The 19,979-nt window shown below is 41.5% G+C and overlaps 1 protein-coding gene across 3 annotated transcripts; it reads right to left on the bottom strand.

The window, feature by feature from the left end:
* Positions 1–7,720: 7,720 nt before the first annotated feature.
* Positions 7,721–17,203, bottom strand: kng1 (kininogen 1). Of its 3 annotated transcripts, none has more exons than XM_080734529.1 (9): positions 17,075–17,203; positions 16,025–16,120; positions 15,639–15,788; positions 14,860–14,976; positions 14,649–14,724; positions 12,532–12,701; positions 9,735–9,845; positions 9,470–9,568; positions 7,721–8,921 (listed from the first exon to the last, which is right to left on the bottom strand). In XM_080734529.1, exons 2-9 carry the CDS (start codon positions 16,088–16,090, stop codon positions 8,652–8,654), a joined length of 1,059 nt encoding a protein of 352 aa, XP_080590655.1. In that variant the 5' UTR covers positions 16,091–16,120; positions 17,075–17,203; the 3' UTR covers positions 7,721–8,651. The 3 variants fall into 3 exon arrangements, with proteins under 3 accessions (XP_080590655.1, XP_080590656.1, XP_080590657.1); XM_080734530.1 differs by having other exon boundaries at positions 15,639–15,785; XM_080734531.1 differs by having other exon boundaries at positions 15,639–15,785; positions 17,071–17,092.
* Between the last annotated feature and the right edge of the window lie 2,776 nt (positions 17,204–19,979).

Raw genomic sequence — 19,979 nt, 5'->3', positions numbered from 1 at the left:
TTGAACCATTCAAAGAATTGGAAAGACTGAGATGTTAAAACATGATATTTTTTTTAACCCTCCACTTTGCTGCTAACTGGGGAGAAAGTGAGATGAACTGAACTGATGCAGTGTGTGAAGAAGTCCGACCTGCCTGGCTCACCTTTCACTGCACACTTTGCTGCACTTCTTGCTGCACTATCACTGCACTGGGGCTCCACTCCGGAGGGGAAGCGCATGGATAATTAATTTGTGCTTCTCTGCTCAGCCCTCTGAGAATCAAGATCTGAACTAGTTCCACAAAATACAGATTTTTTTTTTGTGGCTTTTTGCGGCCGGCCCGACTAATTACCATACATTTTATCGGGATCGGGTCGGATTTGGCCAGAGTTTGAGAACTTTATCGAGGAAGACTTCGATACTTCCCCCCCATCTCCCTTGTTAACTCCAACTATTTCTGGAGAAACTGAAAACCCCATGTCAGTGTCTCTGGCATGTCTCCTCTGTCAGCACTGCCCCTGCAGGGACATGTTGGTGGTGCAGTTTTAAGCTCTTATAGTATTATGAACTTGTGGGTGATGAACCCAACAGCACTTACAAATGCAGATTTATTATGTTTTTTATAATTTTATTTTCTTTAAAGAGGTGTATTTATTTATGTATTTAGTTTGAGTTTGTACCGGGACAAGACCGTAACTCACCTCCTCCTCTTCTGCCTAGCCATCAGTACAACCTTACTCGTTACTTGTTATTTCATTTCGTTTTTTGTGTTCATAAAATAGGAGTGTTGGGCTGATAGCATTATGGCCTCTTGGTTATGCACAGTAAAATCCTGAGGGTTAACCACTTTAACACTAGCTTCCCCATTATGAGCGTGAAAATTAGGAGGACATTAAGATTAGCTTCCCCATTATGAGTGTGAAAATTAGGAGGAAATTAAGTGAAAATAGCTGATCTATAAGCTCACAGTGCATCGCAACGTAACACCTTGTGAGTTTGTAGATTTCGGGATCTTTTTAGTGAAAAAAGAGATTAGGTGTAGAGGCAAACAATCAGGGGACCAAGTATGGATCCCTGAGGGACCCCGATCAACAATGTACAGTATATGTTTTAAGTGGCTTAAATTTACACTAAGGATTTTTACTGTAGTCACCCTTCAGTTCAGCATGACCAAGGGGATTGGTGGCTTGTCTAAGATCACTACCCCTGTCTTTTAATGTCCCTTGATTTATGGGCTGGAAAAATGACACAAGTGAACATACTATTTTTTAGATATTTGGTGAGTAATGGGACCTGTGTTCTTAAGCCTCTGTCTGTCAGCATGCTGAGGGCCAGAGGAACGTCACGCCTTCCTGTCAATGAAATGCCTTGGTAAAACAACACAACTCTCCATTTACACTCTGAAATTCATTGCAGCACTCCGTAGGACTCTACGTCTACAATACTCCACAATACGTGGTTCTATCAACTTTGCTTCACTAACTACACGTTGCAGCGTGTCAACCATGACATGCATGGCCATGGTGACACTTAAAGATGACCTTTCCCAAACTAAATGGCAGAGAGCAGCAACTGCTGCTGAGCTTCTGCCATGTTAATCTGTTCGCATGTGACACTGGCAGTGCATGCTGCGAAGTGAAACATCCCAGATGCAGCGCTGTATGCTACACCATATTATTATTTTTTTATTATTATTTATTGTGGCATGCATTGCCTTGCAAACCAGCAGGGTGACTAGCAGCACATCCACTGCCTCATTGGAAAAAGAGGATGTCTGATGGTGCAGCATCACCTGTGAAACTAAAGCATTCTTCAGCGTGTCGCTTCAGGGTTAATTACAGTACTGTATTTCTGTCCATATTCAGTTCATGTTATTGGACAGAATGACTTCTTAAATGGCGATACATGAAGCTCAATGTTACATAATTATGAACATAACATATGCCTCTTCGTTGGCAGTTTTATCCAAACTTTTCACTCTGAGCCTGAAAGCCTAGTAGAATTGGAAACACATTGTTGCCATCAAACTACATTGGAGCTAAAATAGAACCCTTAACCATATCAGTCCAAAGGCTGCAGCATACTCCAACCGACATACAAACTTTGTTTGACTAGGTTAGGCAATAAGAATTCGTTCAGAACTTTGCCAGAGCCTGTCAGAACTTTGTTTGCTAGTTCTTGCACCTACAGGATTTTCTAACTAGCCGAACAATATTCTGACAGAGCATTGTGTGTTAGTGCTCGTTCATTTCCGCAGTCTGTTAGTAACGTAACCATGGACTGTTTTGAAGAAAGGTTGGCGGCGGCGGCTAATCCGTCACTGTGCAGCTAGTACAAATGTAATGTATTCTTGCTTCGCCTTTTCTATAGAGCCGCCTTTTCTATAGAGCCTCCAAACTGGCACCTCGGGTAGAAAATAAACAGCCTATAATAATAGTCTCGTCTTTGTCATTACACATAAATACATTACAACAAAACAGCAATTAATGAATGAAGAGAGATAGCACACACTTTGTCTGTTGTGTGGCAAAATCTCCTAGACAAAATAATGTCAAAGCACGTTGGAGATTGATCAAAAAGAAATGTTGGAGATCCAGCTAGAATACTATGGGGGCGGGGTCTAGCATTCAGATATAAAGCACTTTAGTCCTCGCCAAACTTCCTTCCCCTGGACAAGTGCTTCCGAAGCCAAACAAAGTTTCTGTTTGTTTGTAGTATGTTGCAGCTTTAAGTGCCATGTTCTACCTACTGTAGCCAACAGGGTGTTTTAATTGCTGAATCTTCCCTATTGTAAACATTAGTATGTGTGTGTGTTTCATTCATCCTTTTCCTTTTTGGAGCTGTGTGAAGCACAGGCTCCCTATACGTGGCCGTGTGGGTCTGTCTGTCTGTGTGTCTGTCTGTGTGTGTGTCTGTATGTAGCCTGAACTTCCTAAACTTCGGCACGCCACTAGTCCCACAGTTTTGCCACCACACACTCGCGCCATATGTCAAATCGAACGGCTTACTCGGGAATCGTGGGCTATTACTTTTCTAAGAGAAAGGTTCTATAGTTTAATTGATATTAATGTATTAGTGAATTAATTTTCCCCATTGACTTATAATGGGAATCGCAAAAACTCACATTCAATTATTTGTCTCTCGCAAACCATAGGGGCTAGAGTTTCAAGACTTGGAGAGGAGGTTCATAATGATTTCAAGGATTAAATAAAAAATAATTGTGTCATTTGGCCGCATGGTGGCGCCATAACACCCCACTTTACGTTTTGGCCTGTAACTCTTGAACCGTAGGTCGGAAAATTAAAAATATTTTTTCCCTGGATTCCTTGGGTCATGACGCATCTCCCCATATAGGCCACGCCCATTTGCGCCATGATAGATTTTCCGCCATCTTGAATTTTTTCCAAAACACACTTTTTGCTCCTTTTCCTACATATTTTCTTCAAATGTCACAAAAATCGGTACACATGATCCACACACACACACACACACACACACACACACACACACACACACACACACACACACACACACACACACAGCTCCACTTCACACGGGTGTGATTTTTTCTTTTTCTATTTATTTTTTTACATGTGGGCTAACTATTTAAATTCTTGCAAAACTGCCCCGCAAATTCCCCTCAGAAGTATTTCCCCCCCAGAGTAATCAGGCATAGCTAATGTTTTGTCTTTTAAGTCGAGCACAGCACCTTTTGAATAGCATTTGAATAGCAATTGCAGTAAGAGTAAGGATTAAATCAAATGTTTTTGATCCACAGGATCAAAGTAAATGTGTAGGACTGTTGGCATGGATAGATGTCACAGTGTGCCTAAGCCTTTACCTTGTGTCCTGCATTGACCATATTCACATAGCTCTTCAGTCAAATGAGCCTCCACATGGTCAATAGAGCCAAGACGTGAATGTTCCTATAGCTATATGACTTAACTGTGAAACCAGGGGGTGGGGGGATCTGTGAAGTGAAAAGAAAACGGGCTTGTACTGAAAAGCCAAAGCCATGTTCGTTATCACCCCAGCAGTGTTGTTGTCATTAGCAGACAGTTGTATGGTGTCTTGTCGTTGCGGTTGGACAGAAACCTCTTATCTCCAGATCTAATTCCTGAAAAGTAACGGTTTTAGACATAATGAGGTTTCCAACCCGACAGCAACGATATTATGGCAGTATTAGAGTACAGTAAGAACTCTGGCTTAACTGAGAACGTGGTCCTCATGAGCACTATACTCCCTTATGTATGCGTTTTGAGAGTGCAATTTGTTTTTTTATTGTTGTCAAATGCAGTGTTATTTTTTTTTTAAGAACCGTGACTCCATCCACTTTGCCATTGTGTACTGTGAACAGACGATGCTGAGCTCACGTTATGCAGTACTGTCTTTTCAGTTGCAAAGTAGCTCCTGATCATGAATATAGGGTTTACACTTAGTAGTTTCTAGTTCTCCAGGCCTTCTTGTCCGAAGTCACACAATGGGAAGAGTGTTAGCCTAGCTTGCATGTTTCTCAAGCAGCATAATGACCAGTAGACCTATGTATTGAAGCAGCGTTGACCCTGAAAGTACATTTACAGTCTTCTTACCTCTTTTTTTAGGCCTTCTTGTATCATCATTAGCCTTATTCATTTCACGAACACCCTTCTTGCCCATGGAATGTTCATTTAGGTTTTGTGTGTTGTGTACTATAATGTCAGTGGTTCTCAACCTTTTCTGAATCAGGGCCCACTACTTGAACAAGTGTTCACAGGCTGATGGGTGGGCCGCCTGCCTTTTCAGAGTATGTTTATTTTAATGATCAATTCAATCCATTGTGTTCTGGCTCGGATCAGTGAAACTAACGTGGTATAATTTAAGTTGCTATTTATCGGAATCACAATGTGCATTTTTCAATGTTTTTTTTTTTCATGTTTTTCTTTTTTCTTTTTACATATTTTTTTTACGAAATATTGTTGTTCCATCATTAGAATCGCAGCGTTCGCTAATTATTTGGGGGCCCACTTGCAATACCCTCGCTGGCCGCCAGGGGGCCATAGCCCACAGGTTGAGAATTGCTGGCGTGTGTGTGTGTGTGTGTGTGTGTTGGGATGGGACGATATGAACATTTCATGTCACGATTATTGTGACCAAAGAAATAGCGATTTACAATATTATCGATTTACGATATTATCGCGCTAGTTTAAATATCCCCAACATCCATTATCCTGGGGGCGGAACATTTGCCCAAAAATTGCAGATCCACAAGCTCACAACGCATTGCATTGCGACGCGTTGTGAGCTTGTAGATCTGCAATTTTTTGGCAAAGTGATTTGGTAAAGAGTGATGAAAAATGCATCAAGTACGTTATTTACAAGTCCGTTTTACTAATTATAGAGGGTTTAAGTGGTGATATGCTGCTTGGCAAATAAAAGGTGAATTGATCCCAGTGCATGACGGCGACAATTTCAACAATAAATTAAATCTCCACAATACGATTATTGTGAGTGTTTTTTATCACGATAAACGATAATAACGGTTACCGTCCCATCCCTAGTGTGTGTGTGTGTGTGTATGTGTGTTGTCTTTGGTCTTTCTGTGCAGGTTGCAGTCAGAGTGTAACTACGGGCAGGTCCCACTGAAATCCACACATGTACGTATGACTCTGTGCCCATGTGTGTGTCTGTGCGTGATGACTCTAAATGTTTTGTAAAACTTTTCCACTCGCTGGTCTGTGCCACAGAAGAAGAAGAAAAAAGATGCTGAATCTTTTCCATCATTTGTAACCGAGAGAAAAAAAAGAGGAAACTTTTTTTTCATACTGTACTTTACGTTGTAAATGTTTTACTTGAATTATGCCATGAATGTCAGTTGTATGTTGGGGAATTGTGTGTGTGTGTGTGTGTGTGTGTGTGTGTGTGTGTGTGTGTGTACGTGTGTGTGTACGTGTGCGCGTGTGTGTGTGCAGTGCTGTATGTAAGCACTGAACAATGGAGCATGGTATTAGATGCCAATAGTGAATGTTTTTGACTTCAGAGGACTACATTTCAGGGAGGTTTGGCAGTATAAAGATTTCTGGAGCTAATCAAGGACCAAAGTTTGCATTGAAGCCAAATTTACAAGATCAGGTTCGATGGGAAGTTTGTCAAAGGCTCTAATTTGTGTAAGACGGCTTGCTTTGGATCGATTTGGTAAAAACAAAAAACATTGACTTTGGTCAATTACGGCACCCCGTACAAATGTTTATCAAGATGGGCATTGAAAAACGTGCCATGGTTACATGTTCCGGAGTGCAGGCTTAGATTTAAAAGTTGCCTGTGTCATCAACTTGAATTAATCATGTTTCAATTCAAGATCTAAACCCGGGACATCTGCAATAAAGTCTTGCCTGTGTTTCTCCTCCCTCAATTGAAGGCCTCTGACATTTGGTGAAGTTCATTGTTTGTCCATGAAGTCCCAATAAACTATCAGAAGACTGTCAGAAAGGCTCAGCATATTTTGAAGAAACAAAACACCATGTGTCCATATTAACAAACCTTCTCATCACAGGATGGGAAAAGCCATGAGTTATATTTGTCATTATTAATTAACAGACTATATGTGAAGCCTGTATGTGAAGACTCCAGCCTGTAGGCTACAGTATAGTGCATCAAAAGGAGATGGAGCCCTCTAGTGCAGTGGTTCTCAACCTGTGGATCGGGACCCCCAGGGGGGTCCCCACATGATTTTGCAGGGGGGGGGGGGGGTCCCCAGATGTCAGTAAAGAGGGCAATTGTAGGATTTTTAAGACCTTTTTAATAAATAAAAATAAATAAAAAGATGATTACTGCATCAAAATCAACAAAGTATACTTTAAAACATTGACAAATTGTCAAATAATCTAAGAAAGAGGCAACAATAAATGGCGTTGTGAGCTTGTAGATCTGCTATTTTCACAATATTTATCGGTGGAATCGAGTCATACAAAATAGGGGGGGTCCCCACTTCAAATATGATTATTTTGGAGGGTCAAGACCTACAAAGGTTGAGAAACACTGCTCTAGTGAAGGTTATTGCAGGGTAATCCATGTACAATCCATGTACAGCTTGTATCAAGGCGGCTATGACCTGGTAGAGAATATTGAGGAGAATAGAGACGAGATTCACACTGTGAAAAGTACTCTAAAGTAACAGGATTTTACTGAGAATTCCCACTCTTGACCTGCAAAGAGAAGGCTAGAAAACAAAACGCACATGCTTGTTTGGCTTTATTCGCTATTCTGCAGTGCTACTGCCGCAGAACTACAGTAGCCTACATACCGGTATCTTTAATGTTTTTCTATAGTTGCCATTCTGTCATAACCATAATCTACTTCTATGAATGTACAATGGGCCAGCATATTTCACTTTGCCAACCTGCATGAGTTTGGATAAAGATAATACATATTCCTCTTACAGTTACCTGCTAAGCAGTCATACAGTATGAATGTTTATTAATGAATGCCTTAAGTTTGCTCCTTGTAATAACAGTTGCAGGGAAAATCCAAACCCACAATAACCTGTTTTTATTTTATTTTATTTTATTCATGATGTACATTGTTTCGTTTGGCACCTTTTGTTACAAAGTAAAGCTTAGTACCCTGATACCCTGACAGACTTACTGATAGTTATCTGAGTGTTTTGTGAAGATGTACAAATAAAACTCTGTTAAACATTTACCACACTGTGTTTGCACTGACCCTGTGCCCCATGCCTCAGACAACACACAGCTGGACTAAAACATCTGTCTGAAAATCTTTTTATTCACTGCCACAGTGTTGAAATTACAGCACACATTTACAATAACGTAATAAGCTGTTAACTCCTTTGTGTCAAATAGATAATGGATTTAATGCCAGGGTGTTGGTGGAGGAAAACGAAGACAATGTTAGACCAATGAAGTTCTCACTCGTAATTGTAATGGGTTGCAATTTGTGCGGCTGTTTGGGGTTCATTTTGTGCAAGTGAGCATTGTTTAACAAAAACTACAATGAAACAATTCTGCATATACTGTAGGCTGCACGGTTTACCGTGGCTTTCTACTTCATGACCAAGATAATTTGACTGCTCTCCCGTTCAAATGGACTTTTTCCCTTCAATGTTGACTTGATCACATCCCACAGCTCTTCATTAATCATTAGCTTGATCTCAGAAGCAAGAAAATCTGATTTCTAGTGTGACGCATACAGTATATACTGTATAAATACCGTGTGTCACAGAAGCTTAGCCAGCAGTGATTCGTGAACATATCTAAAGAAAACAAAACAATGTAATGTAATGATACACGTATATTTATTTCAGTTAAAGTCAAACAGGGCTCTAGGAGTATTGTTTTATTATTTGCATCTCTCAAAGATTGGATCAATATTGGTTTGCTGGAAAATGTTGCTATTGTGCTTTTAGTATCCATTGATGCAAGTAACTATAATGTCATAATTCTGTGTGAAGCTTCTGTGAATTATTGTCACACCCATACAGTTCTCACTATCTTATCTAAAATAGAATATGCTACACTAACATGCTATTATCTTACAAAAAAAAGGGGGGGTGTACATCTTGTTTAGTAGATCAGCCTGGAAATTCTATGTTTTTCAGGAAAATATATATACGTACATATAGAAAATATTGTGGGTTCCCTATAAAGAGCAACAACGACCACCACCAGCACATGGCTCTATCCCAGCAGGTCCAGATCACTGAGGGCCCCCTCCAGTACTGTGGAGGCTGGCTCTGCGGCCGGAGGAGCTGCTGTCACCGGGCTGAACACTTTCCAAGGCTTGGAGGGGCAGTGGAACGGGGCATCTGCAGGGCCCGCCTTAGCGGAGGCTGGGTCTTCTTCCTCAGAGGACTCCTTGACAGGAGCAGCAGCATCGGCGGTCTTTTCGAAGTCGACAACGTTCCTGAGGGGAGACCAGCCTGGGGGACGGCGCCTGGTAAAGGTTTGCTAAGAGCAGGAAATGAGAAACATTACCTATGGGGAAATGACACAGTGCTCGGACTGTTAAAGTTAGGCCTAATCTATGCGGAGGCAATGGCACTTCAACCAGCTTCTAAAGAATTCCAGGGCTCACAGTACATTCAATGTTACACTGAAGAAGCAGTTGTGCTCAAACATTGTTTAATGTGCTTGTTTGCACCTTGAACCTCTTTAAAAATGTGTTTGATTCCCTGGCCTGAATTAGACTTCTGTGATGTTACTCCAAGATTCTTGATAAATGACAGTTTCTTCACTTTAACACTTCAGATTTCACTTTCAAAGTTTAATTAACACTTCAAAAGCCTTTATCATTTATTTTTAAACAATCCATATTCTATTGCTACCTATGGTTCGTATACGTGTTCAGCAGGTTTTATCAACTGTGATCTGTCTAATCTTGTAGATATTTTTCCCTGCTTTAATATTAAAGCCTATATCTCTATATACAACTACAACCTGGCATAGTTTCCCAAATTAAACATTGACATTTGTGTGATGCGGGTGACGGGTCTTACAAAGTCAAGTATTGGGCCTGGTCCACACTCTATATTGGCCTCGGGAATCTCGTGTCTCCATGGCGCTACGTCCACTGTAGAATTACAGTTAGCCAGCGCCTACACACACACACACACACACACACACACACACACAATGTCACAGCATTGTACTTACTGTAAGTGTCAAATTAATTAATTGAAGTGTGTGTGTGTGTGTGTGTGTGTGTGTGTGTGTGTGTGTGTGTGTGTGTTTTCCCCTTCTTTTCTTGGGGCTCAGGCTTACCACATCATCTTTATTGGGGACACAGAGATCATTAACGTCTTTGTGTTCAGACTTGGGACATGTGCTCTTCCTCATATCAAAGTACAGCTTGTACCTGAAACCAGCCACCACCTGGAGAGGACAGAGACACAGGCAGCTAGAGAGAATGGAAAGAAAAATAACTGCCACCACTCACAAACAGGTAATTCTGGTATTTTAATTAAGTAGACAGTAGATGCAAAAATGCTGTCTCCTCAGGCCCGCCCGTTCTTTTAGATCTTTCGATTCTCTGGATCCGTAAGCCGTTTTGCACGTTCCATCAAGACACAGTCATCTGAAGCTCACGCCCCAAATATCGGACCATTTGGTCTATCGCTCGACCATATGAAAACCTACAGATCATGTGTGTCTGTGTTTCCGTACCTCTTGTCACGCTCTATATGGCCAAGACGTCTCCATATATGGAGCTGTCCAATACCTCTACATCTGACCTCACGGATGCCTCATGTCACGCTCCATATATGGCCAAGACATCTCCATGTATGGAGCTGGCCAATACCTCTACATCTGACCTCACAGACTCCAGATATGGATATAGCTGACCTGTTCTGACATCACAATGATGACTCGGCCAGACAGATTAATTGCGACTGAAGGTCGCATATACTCTGAAGAACCGTGTCGCTTGAGTGACCTTCCTTCCGTATCCTCGTGACCTTCCTTCCGTATCCTCTGTGATGTCAGTGTGATGTCAGCGAGTTGTGACATCACTTCCTGTACAGGGCGGCTACACGAAATGTGGATAACACTATATATGGAGATAGTCCAGTCCATCATGTCATATGGGACTACCGTCATAGAAAGTAGCCATTGTTAGGCCGGATTCAATGGCTGTCTAAACATGGAGATGTGCATAACACTATATATGGAGATAGTCTAGTCCAATATGTCATATGGGACTACCGCCATAGACAGTAGCCATTGTTAATCCGGAGTCAATGGCTGACTGTCTGTACAGGAAGTGATGTCACATGACATACTTTTTATACCCATATATGAGTCCTAACATGGAGATGTGGATAACACTATATATGGAGATAGTCTAGTCCAATATGTCATATGGAACTACCGTCATAGACAGTAGCCATTGTTAGGTCGGAGTCACTGGCTGTCTGTCTGACTGTCTGTACAGGAAGTGATGTCACATGACACATACTTTTTATGCCCATATATGAGTCCTTCTGTACCACATCTCCATGTTTAGGCAAACTCCACACAGAAAGGCCCTATCGCCAACCCAACCTAGGGTGTGAGCGATAGGGCCTTTCTGTGTGGAGTGTGCATGTTCTCCCCGTGTCTCCTAGGGTTGATACCCTCACAAAAACATGAACAAACTCCCCCCAGAATGACAACAACTAGAATCGTCAGAGAAACGCTGTGGTTGGCCAGATGGTCAAGAATTGGCGCAACCTCGCCCTTTAGGGCGAAGTTGCATGTCACCCTGAGGTCGCATTCCACCCTCAGGTGTCTTACTAGTAGTTTAACTCCTGCTTCTTAACTGTGCCGTATTAAGAAACTCTGATGTTTCAGCGCAGGCGCCAGGCGAGGTCGCTTCTCGTCCTTAAGTGGTCTTACTGGTATACTGTAGCGGTGGTTCTCAACCTTTTCAGGCCGTGACCCCCCCTATTTGAACTGGGGACCCCCCACCCTGATAATCACTTGGAATGTAGGAGTTGAGGCATTACGTTTTGTTTGACTCGATTCCACAGATAAATATTGTGAAATAAAATAGCCTTAGGTCTGCGAAGCCTTGTGAGCTTGTAGATCGAACATTTTCAAATTGTTTGCCTCTTTCTTATATTATTTGACAATTTGACCAATGTTTGAAGTGAAGTACAGTATGTCAATCCCCTCAAAGGTAGACCAGTCACTGGCTCACCCCTGTGGATTCCTTCCTGATGCCACTGGTATGGCTGTATTCATGGTTGGGAAGCCAATAACGGCTCACAACGCTATGTGCATGTGTACCTCCTCTGGCCATAAACAAAATGCAACATGAACTAAACAACCAGGAGTCAAAGTGAACCAAAGTCAAAGTGAAAGTGTAATCATAATTATTGTTGGCATGTAAAGCGCTATAAATAAGCCATATAAAAGCATAGCGTATTTCTGCTAATTGTAGTATGAAGAATTGTCGTATAAAGGGCCTAAGTGGTTAGGAAAATGCCCTCCCCTCGGCTTCGCTCTCTCTTTCTCTCTCTACAGTGCAGTAAGCTGGTGCGGTGCACTCTGCCTACAGCTACTGAGCACAGTGTTTTGTCAGAGTTCCATGCAGGGGCTATAGAAATCTCGCTTCAATGTCCAGATAGTGTGCCGAAGCGGTCACCGTGGGTCCTGATGTGGGTTATGTCAGCAATATTCTAATGAAAATATGCAAGTTTGACTCATACTATTATACAATTACTTCGATCTTCAACTGTATTTGGAGTACTACATATAGGCTGCAAAAACCCAAAGTAAAATATTGATATGAAATGAAATGCAATACAAGCCAGTGGTGGGTTGTCCCTTTTCATTAAAGCCACATTGTTGTTAGTTAAGGCCAATTAGCATTGCTGTGTGTGTCTGTCAATACATAATTGCATTGCCGATACATGAACACTTACTGCCTTCAAACTAGCTGTCTTTTTCTCGGGCTGGTTCTGTAACCTCTAGTTTTATAGGCCACCTCTTTGGTACTAATGGGACACTTGTTTTTGTCATTATTATTATTCCTCTTTCTTCTTCATCCTCCTCTCTCCCCTCTCCCAGTCCTTACCTGTCTGGTGGCGTAGGCCACACTCTGGAGCATGAACAGGTGCGTGGAATCGGAAATAGAGTTATACTTTGAGATGGAGACAGACAGAGGGACTTTGAGGTCCTCGGAGTCCACAGAGATCTCCGTGGGACAGCCGAGACATTGAGAACGCTCTGGGATTATGACATGATCTGGAGGGAGTGTAAAAGTTGAATGGGGAGAGGAAGGGACAGTGAGAAGGAGAACATTAGTATGTTTGTTAGCTAGCTCTAAAGGGTCTTTGGTTTTATTGATAACAGTTGTTGAACCTTAGTGGTTCAAAAGCTACTTCAACGGGGGGTGACTGGGTCACTTGGAGGCTTTTTGAACACACAGTTATTTACTTATTTACTTTGGTTGAATACTTGGGATAAAGTGAACAACATTCGTTCAATACTGTTTGTATATTTTCCCCCTACATTTTAAAGATTAGCTAAATGTAGTATTTCAACACCAGTCTTACAAAATAAACCTCCTGACCTTCCTCAGCATGCCAGCTCTCCAGTGCAATGTTAATGTATTTTGAACTTTCAACCCTTACCCTTTTTTGAAAACAGGACAGACAACACGTCCATATTTAATTCAGCCCATTATTTAGACATCAAGTGAGCGGAATAATATAGTCTGAGAGTCTGGATTAAAGCAGTCTTTTAAGGTTGGATAAATTCAGGTTGTGATAGTGTTGGTAATTGGTATATTACACCAGGGGTCTTCAACAGGGGGTCCGCGACCCCTAGGGGGTCTGCGGTGGTACTGCAGGGGCTCCAAATTATTGCTAAAAAGAGAAAAAAAAAGATTTCAAAAAATGTTTTTATTTTTTTTTATTTTTCACATTTATGTTAAAATATAAATCATGATTCTATCCATTTTGAATAGCTTGAATACATGATTACTATGCAATTGACAGATTGTTGATATTATTGACATTGATTCTAAGTTAATAAGTAGTATGTTTAGAAATGGTAGTGGTACGGCCCACCCTGCTCGCTGTAACCTGTACATGTTTAAAATAAAAAAATATGTCGTAGCCCCGACCCCCCCACCCTACGAGGTGGTAGGGGGTCCCTGCTCCATCTCCCCATCAGTTTGGGGGTCCCCGGCCTGAAAACGTTGAAGACCCCTGTATTACACAATCCAATGCGCCTTCGCCCACCAGTGTACTTTTTTGTCAATGAGTCACTGTTTTCTTAATGAGAAATATGTTTTCTGCTTAAACACTTTTCTACACGCTATACATTCCCATGAGTCATGGGTCACGCTATTGACCCAAGTAAACAAACAAGCTATGGTTCTATCTCGATCCAAACAAACAGGGTTTTTGCTGGGGGAGGGGATCCATACCTCTACTTTTGATACCCCCAAACGGTCATTAATTTTTTATAGTTGGTGGGCAGACCTGGAATTCCATCTTTCAAGGGCTAGACCAGTTGGCCTTTGGTGTTGTCAAAAAACTATGATTTTAAGTCCACTGAAATTATGGATGACGATTTTGTATTTAATACGTAATATAAATATCATTAAAATAATTCAATTATTGGTATTTACAAATTACCAATATTTGAGTCGGTGGACTTGAAGATGGGGATGTTGAAAATGGGAAGTTAAGAATTCAGAATCTCAAGAAAAGACTGCCTAGTAAAAAAACATTTTGACAGGAACGAGGCAGAGGAGAAAACGGTTCAAGCTGGGTCAGTGTGGGTGGAGCAGCAAGGCCACATTACAGGCCTGGGGACATGTCTTATCCCTGCTTCTGAGGCCTCGCTTGTTTGGAGGCCGTCCAAAGTTTTCAACTTGCTGCTCAAAATCATTACTTACAATAATTAATATCCACTGTACTCAATCTGATATCAGTCCAACTTTGGCTATTTTCACAATGTTCGCCTCTTGCTTACATAATATTTGACAGTTTGGCCAGTCCTGTCGAATATTCGGCTATTCGAATACTTTGAGGTTGAATTCGAATACTAAAAATCACTATTCGTGAATGCCCTAGCGTGCACACGTGTGGGGGTCTCAGCTTTTGTCAGATGTAAGAAGGGCCACAATGAAAAAAGGTAGCTAGGAAACCACACATTTTATTGACCTGTCTGAATACTTACCTAGCTTGCACTCCACCCCTTTGGTCTCTATGTCGGTCCCTGTCACGCACACTACCGCACTGCATAGCCTGGGCTCCTGTTAGAACAACGCATAAGAGAGCCGAGGACAGGCGGAGTTAGATAGCCATTGGTTGGGTAACTAGATGCCATTCTATTATTATATTATTAGTATTATCAATACTATTATGATTATTATTACTAGGAGCACTACCTTGGGGCCGCTAGGCAGATAGTCACACTCTGACCAGAGCTTAGCCTCCTGTACTGGACAGTCACTTCTCCTGCTACTGAACTGGATGGAATACACATAGCTGGAACCATTCTCTGACTGGAGAGAGAGAGAGAGAGAGAGAGAGAGAGCAAGGCAGAGAAGGAGGGACGAGGGGGGGAGAAAGCAGGGGCGTCAATTGGGCATGGCAGGGATATGCAGCTGCCATACCCAGGGTATGGCAGCTGCATATCCCTGCCATGAAAAGTTACCTTTAAATATGAATGTCTCTTTGACTATCTGTATTATGTGGTTAAATTACAGTAAAATAACTACAAAATGTAACAAAATGGTCACTTTAACAAGGTATTGTGGCACGTTTACTAACATGCCAAGTGTAGCTGCACTTGAACAACCATTCCAGGCTGCCATATCCAGCCCAAGAAACCGTAGAAACGGGAAATATAGAATGTACTTCTTAAGGTATGGCAACATGACTGGTGTCTTGCACGCGCGCAAGACACCAGCCATGTTGCCATACCTTAGCTTTTTCTGAACAGACGCCACTGGGAGAAAGAGTGAGAGACATCATGCAGACAAACACACACACACACACACACACACACACACACACACACACACACACACACACACACACACAGAGACACGCATGGTGCACTTGAGGACAAAGTATCTACGCCTCCCTCTGGTATCCCTAATGCAAATCTCCTTGTTTATTTGGCTTGTCTCTGTTAACATGTTTCTGTGCTTGTGTTGTTTACCTTGGTAGCCGACAGTATCCGATAGAGTGCCAGCTTGTTGCCAGACGGTGCCTGCTTGTTGAATGTTGTTAGAGCGTCGCTCACTGCCGTTTCTACAGCAGGATCATCACAGAACACCAAAACCCCCGGTTGGACCTCAGCCACATCCTTCTCCCCATGAGAACCATGACCCAAATAGAAGAGGACACGTACACAAAGGGAAATACAGACTAACCATTTTGAAAAAGACATAGACATACTGTGACGCGATAGTCACTGTACCACTGTGGGGTCAAATAAGGCTCGTCAGGCACAGCTCAATACATTTTTCAATACGGGACACAAAGGTATTGCATCGACTCAGTCCATAGATATTCGAGAGATAGGCTTGTTTTGTTTCTCCATACCTTTCCCAAGACCCAGCCATGGAGATACAGTAGTCCCAACACACACAGGCCCGCTCCACGCCTCATTGTCCAATGCTCCTGGCTGGTCTCTCAGTGCTGCATGTACAGATACATGGAAGCATCAAATGCAAGGCCTCATGGCATAATGGACAAGTTCAATGGCAGCATGTTCCAATATGAGGGCTGCATAAATTATACGGTAGGCAGGCTGCAGTCAGAACAGAGTCAGTATTCCTGGTAAGGTGAGTATGGAGCTCCACTCACTCATCCGCAGTTGCCATGTACAGTAATTCCAAATGCTGACTTTTTGTTAGTATTCAGCTCTATCCTTTAACTAGAACTAGTGCCACTGTAGGCTTTATTCTTGATCATGATGGTTTGATTAAATTAACTCTGCTTTCTTTCAGACTGACAGCCTGCCTTGTGAGCACCTGTCGGCCTCTTTTGAACAACAGAGAAGCTATGCTTTCATGATCCTTGATTGACCACTTGAACTCTAGCATCCATCAGTTGCTGGCCCCATTATAACTAACCCTATCCCTAACCTCACACTAACCTAACAGTCGGAATTATGGGATGTCGGAATTATGAGCGGACCCCGCATCCATTATGGGGGGAACATTCTCCTAAAGGCCTTTAACAGGGTCCGATTTACACAGAAAAAACAGACAATATTGTCAGAATGTGGACAATTTCTGACCTGGTGTGCATGGGGTCATGGAGACACCATGTGTTCATTTATTGTCCATTTTCTCACTGCGGAAAATCGGACCATGTGTACAAAAGCCTTCAGAATAGCAGATCTACAACTTGATGTGTTGTGGGCTTTTAGATCGGCTGTTTCTGGCAAGAGATTTGCTGTAGATGGAAAAAAGCACAGAGGCAACTCAGGTGCAGTTTTCTAAGTCTAGACTAGGGTTTAAGTATAGTTAAGACAAGACATATCATATCTCGCGCCATGCACTCTGGTTCTATGGCTGATCTTAACCCTAACCCTAACCCATTGTAATGTTTTTTTTTTTTTTGGGATACAGAGACAGAGGTACTCACATGTTTCAGTGGAGGTCGCCTGGTTTAGCGTCTCGGAGCTACTGGGTTCTGAGGAAAAATGGACTCCTGTGATTGACAGCCGAGTAAGAACAGACTGACTAAACAGAGCAGAGGTTCAATCTATTGGTGGGGACACAGATAAACAAATACGGTGAGGACAGGAGGGCGCGCGCACACACACACACACACACACACACACACACACACACACACACACACACACGGTAGAAACAGAGTAAATGTTTGCTCTGCTGTTTGGTCTCCTCTCCTGCCTCAGAAATCAATACACTAGTTTGTATTAAGGGCAGCGGAAGGGGGATGTAAGGCTATGTAGGAGCATGGCTCCATTATGCTAAAGACTTTGACTCTTATCAGCAAACACTGTCTGACCCGAGCGCTCGCGCCCACACGCACGCAACCACACACTTGCACGTAATTCACACCGAGGGACCTTGATGTTATGTTACATACATAATACTTTATATCTCTGCTGTCGGAAAGAAACCATAAAATAATTCAAAAATTTTAACTTTACTGAAATTCAAAAAAAAAAAACAATACTGCCTAATCAAAGTTGGTATAGTGGTATAGCTTATACATTGTCATACTTGAATGTGTCCCTATTATCATCACTTTCCCTAAGCTCAAGTTAGGATGTTTTTGACCATTAATCTCTCTGTCTTTTCCGTCTGACAATCTCCAAAATTGGAATTAGGTCCTCTTAGCAGATTGTATTGTTCTTTACCTGTGCTTGTTTCCACAAACTGCTAATAAAGTATTCAATCAATTAATCAAGGTGGTTTGACTGGATCCAATGGAATTATAGTAAGGGGATTTTATAAGATATTTGACCAATCTGCGAAGTAAATCGTTACCAAGAAATTTCTTCACCAATGTGTTTCTAAAGGTGTGTAATAATATGTACTAAAAGGTTGAAATTCAACTCCCAGGGGAAACCTCATAAAAAAACTGATTTGTGTTTGTGTCCCATCAATTTACTATACAGGATAAAAATACAAAAAATAAATCTGCTTTAAGTAGCATGTGAGGGGTCAAACTAGGGGTTTTTCATGATGCTGAATCCATTGCAAGCATTTGTTTTGCACGAAAAACATTCCTTGGGTTAAAATTGGACCCACAAAACGATGGTTTAGTGATGAATCATCACTTTTCACCGTTTTGTGGGGGCCATTTGTCGCCCATGGAATGTTTTTCTTTTTTTTTTTAAACTTTGTTTATTTAATAATATATAATAAGAGTAGCAGCTTCTTTTTGTACAAACATCAAATATACAACAGTGGCCCATGGAATGTTTTTCGTGCAAAACAAATGCTTGCAATGGATTCAACATCATGAAAAACCACTAGTTTGACCCCTCACATGTTACTTAAAGCAGATTTATTTTGTGTAGTTTTTCCTGTATAGTAAAGTTAATGGGACACAAACATGAATCATTTTTTTTTATGAGGTTTCCCCCGGGAGTTGAATTTCAACCTTTTAGTACATATTATTACACACCTTTAGAAACACATTGGTGAAGAAAGTTCTTGGTAACGATTTACTTCGCAGATTTTCTTATGTTCCCCTTACTATTAGGAGGTTTAGTCAAATTAACTTTTTAATACTTTTCATTGGTTCAATACCCACACACAGATGTAAAGGGTGTTCAATAGCACTGATTTATTTAAAATAAAATACAACATTTAAATAATAAAAAATTGTTTCTGCCCGACAAGCGACAATACCGAAGACACGGTAAAATCCATTTACCTCTGAGAGTGAACAAATGTAACCAAATGGACCCAAGCTAAATGAACAGCTGTGGGTTTCTTGTGTAGCTGAAACTTTGTACCTGAAGACCTTTAGCCTACATAACCGCTGATCACACACATGACATTCGCCCGTCTGAAGCCTAATTTATACTTTGCTCGCCGAAAATAACTGATTTTCATTGTGTGACAGTAAAGTAAGTGTGATATGATCAAGTAGGGTGTTCATTTATGATAAAACAATATGGAGATGAGAGGTTTCTGCCCGACAGCAACGAAATGCAATGTATGCAGCTGTATGAACATCATGTGAATGAGGTTGACACTATTATGACTAGCAGGAGGAGGTGTGGCTTCTGATGTATGACTAAAATTACATTGTAGGTCTAATTAGTACAAAGCAGCTGCCTGAGCAGCATTCTTTTTACACACACACACACACACACACACACACACACACACACACACACACACACAATTAACACCCAACTTGATCAGACTACAGCTGTACAGCATCACGCAAAAAACATCAAAACGCGGTTAGAGCATGCATTCCCAACGAGCATCTGTCCCGAATTGTGTGTTCCCTGACTAGGCCGTGCCCTTCAGTAGAAGTAAATATAAAATAAGGAATAAGGAATAAAAAAGGAATATGGTCAGAGCATGTGTGAGCAGCATTGGATGTGTATGCTGTGATGAGACAAGGCATGTCATGACATGTACTGTATCATGTAATATGGCAAAGACCAGGTCGAAATAGAGCAATAACAGGCTTACAGTATACTAACAAAGTTGCCTACTGTATGTGTGTAGCCTGTATAAATGTTAATGTCCAAATGTGGGGCCTGTACTGCCCCCTTGTGGTTACTTGTAGTCAAACACATGGCACCATTTGGGCTGCTTGAAGTAGTCAGTGGAATGTACAGACAAAACCCTCTCACCATTATATTTCTCAACCAAGTGCTGAATCACATTGCTTTCATGTGAATGGGGTTCATTTGTACACCATTCAGAGTGTATCTCATAACAAAGAGAGAACATAGTTTATACATAGTTTATACATAATTTATGCTCTGTCGCAGGACGGTGTATGAATCGGGCTTAAGACAAAAAGGCTGAATAAAATGAGAAGAGGG

This window comes from Nannobrachium achirus, assembly GCF_963921795.1.
Source record: "Nannobrachium achirus genome assembly, chromosome: 1".
Taxonomy (NCBI): domain Eukaryota; kingdom Metazoa; phylum Chordata; class Actinopteri; order Myctophiformes; family Myctophidae; genus Nannobrachium; species Nannobrachium achirus.
Note: the sequence above shows the minus strand (reverse complement) of the source record. Positions and strands in the feature narration are given on the sequence as shown.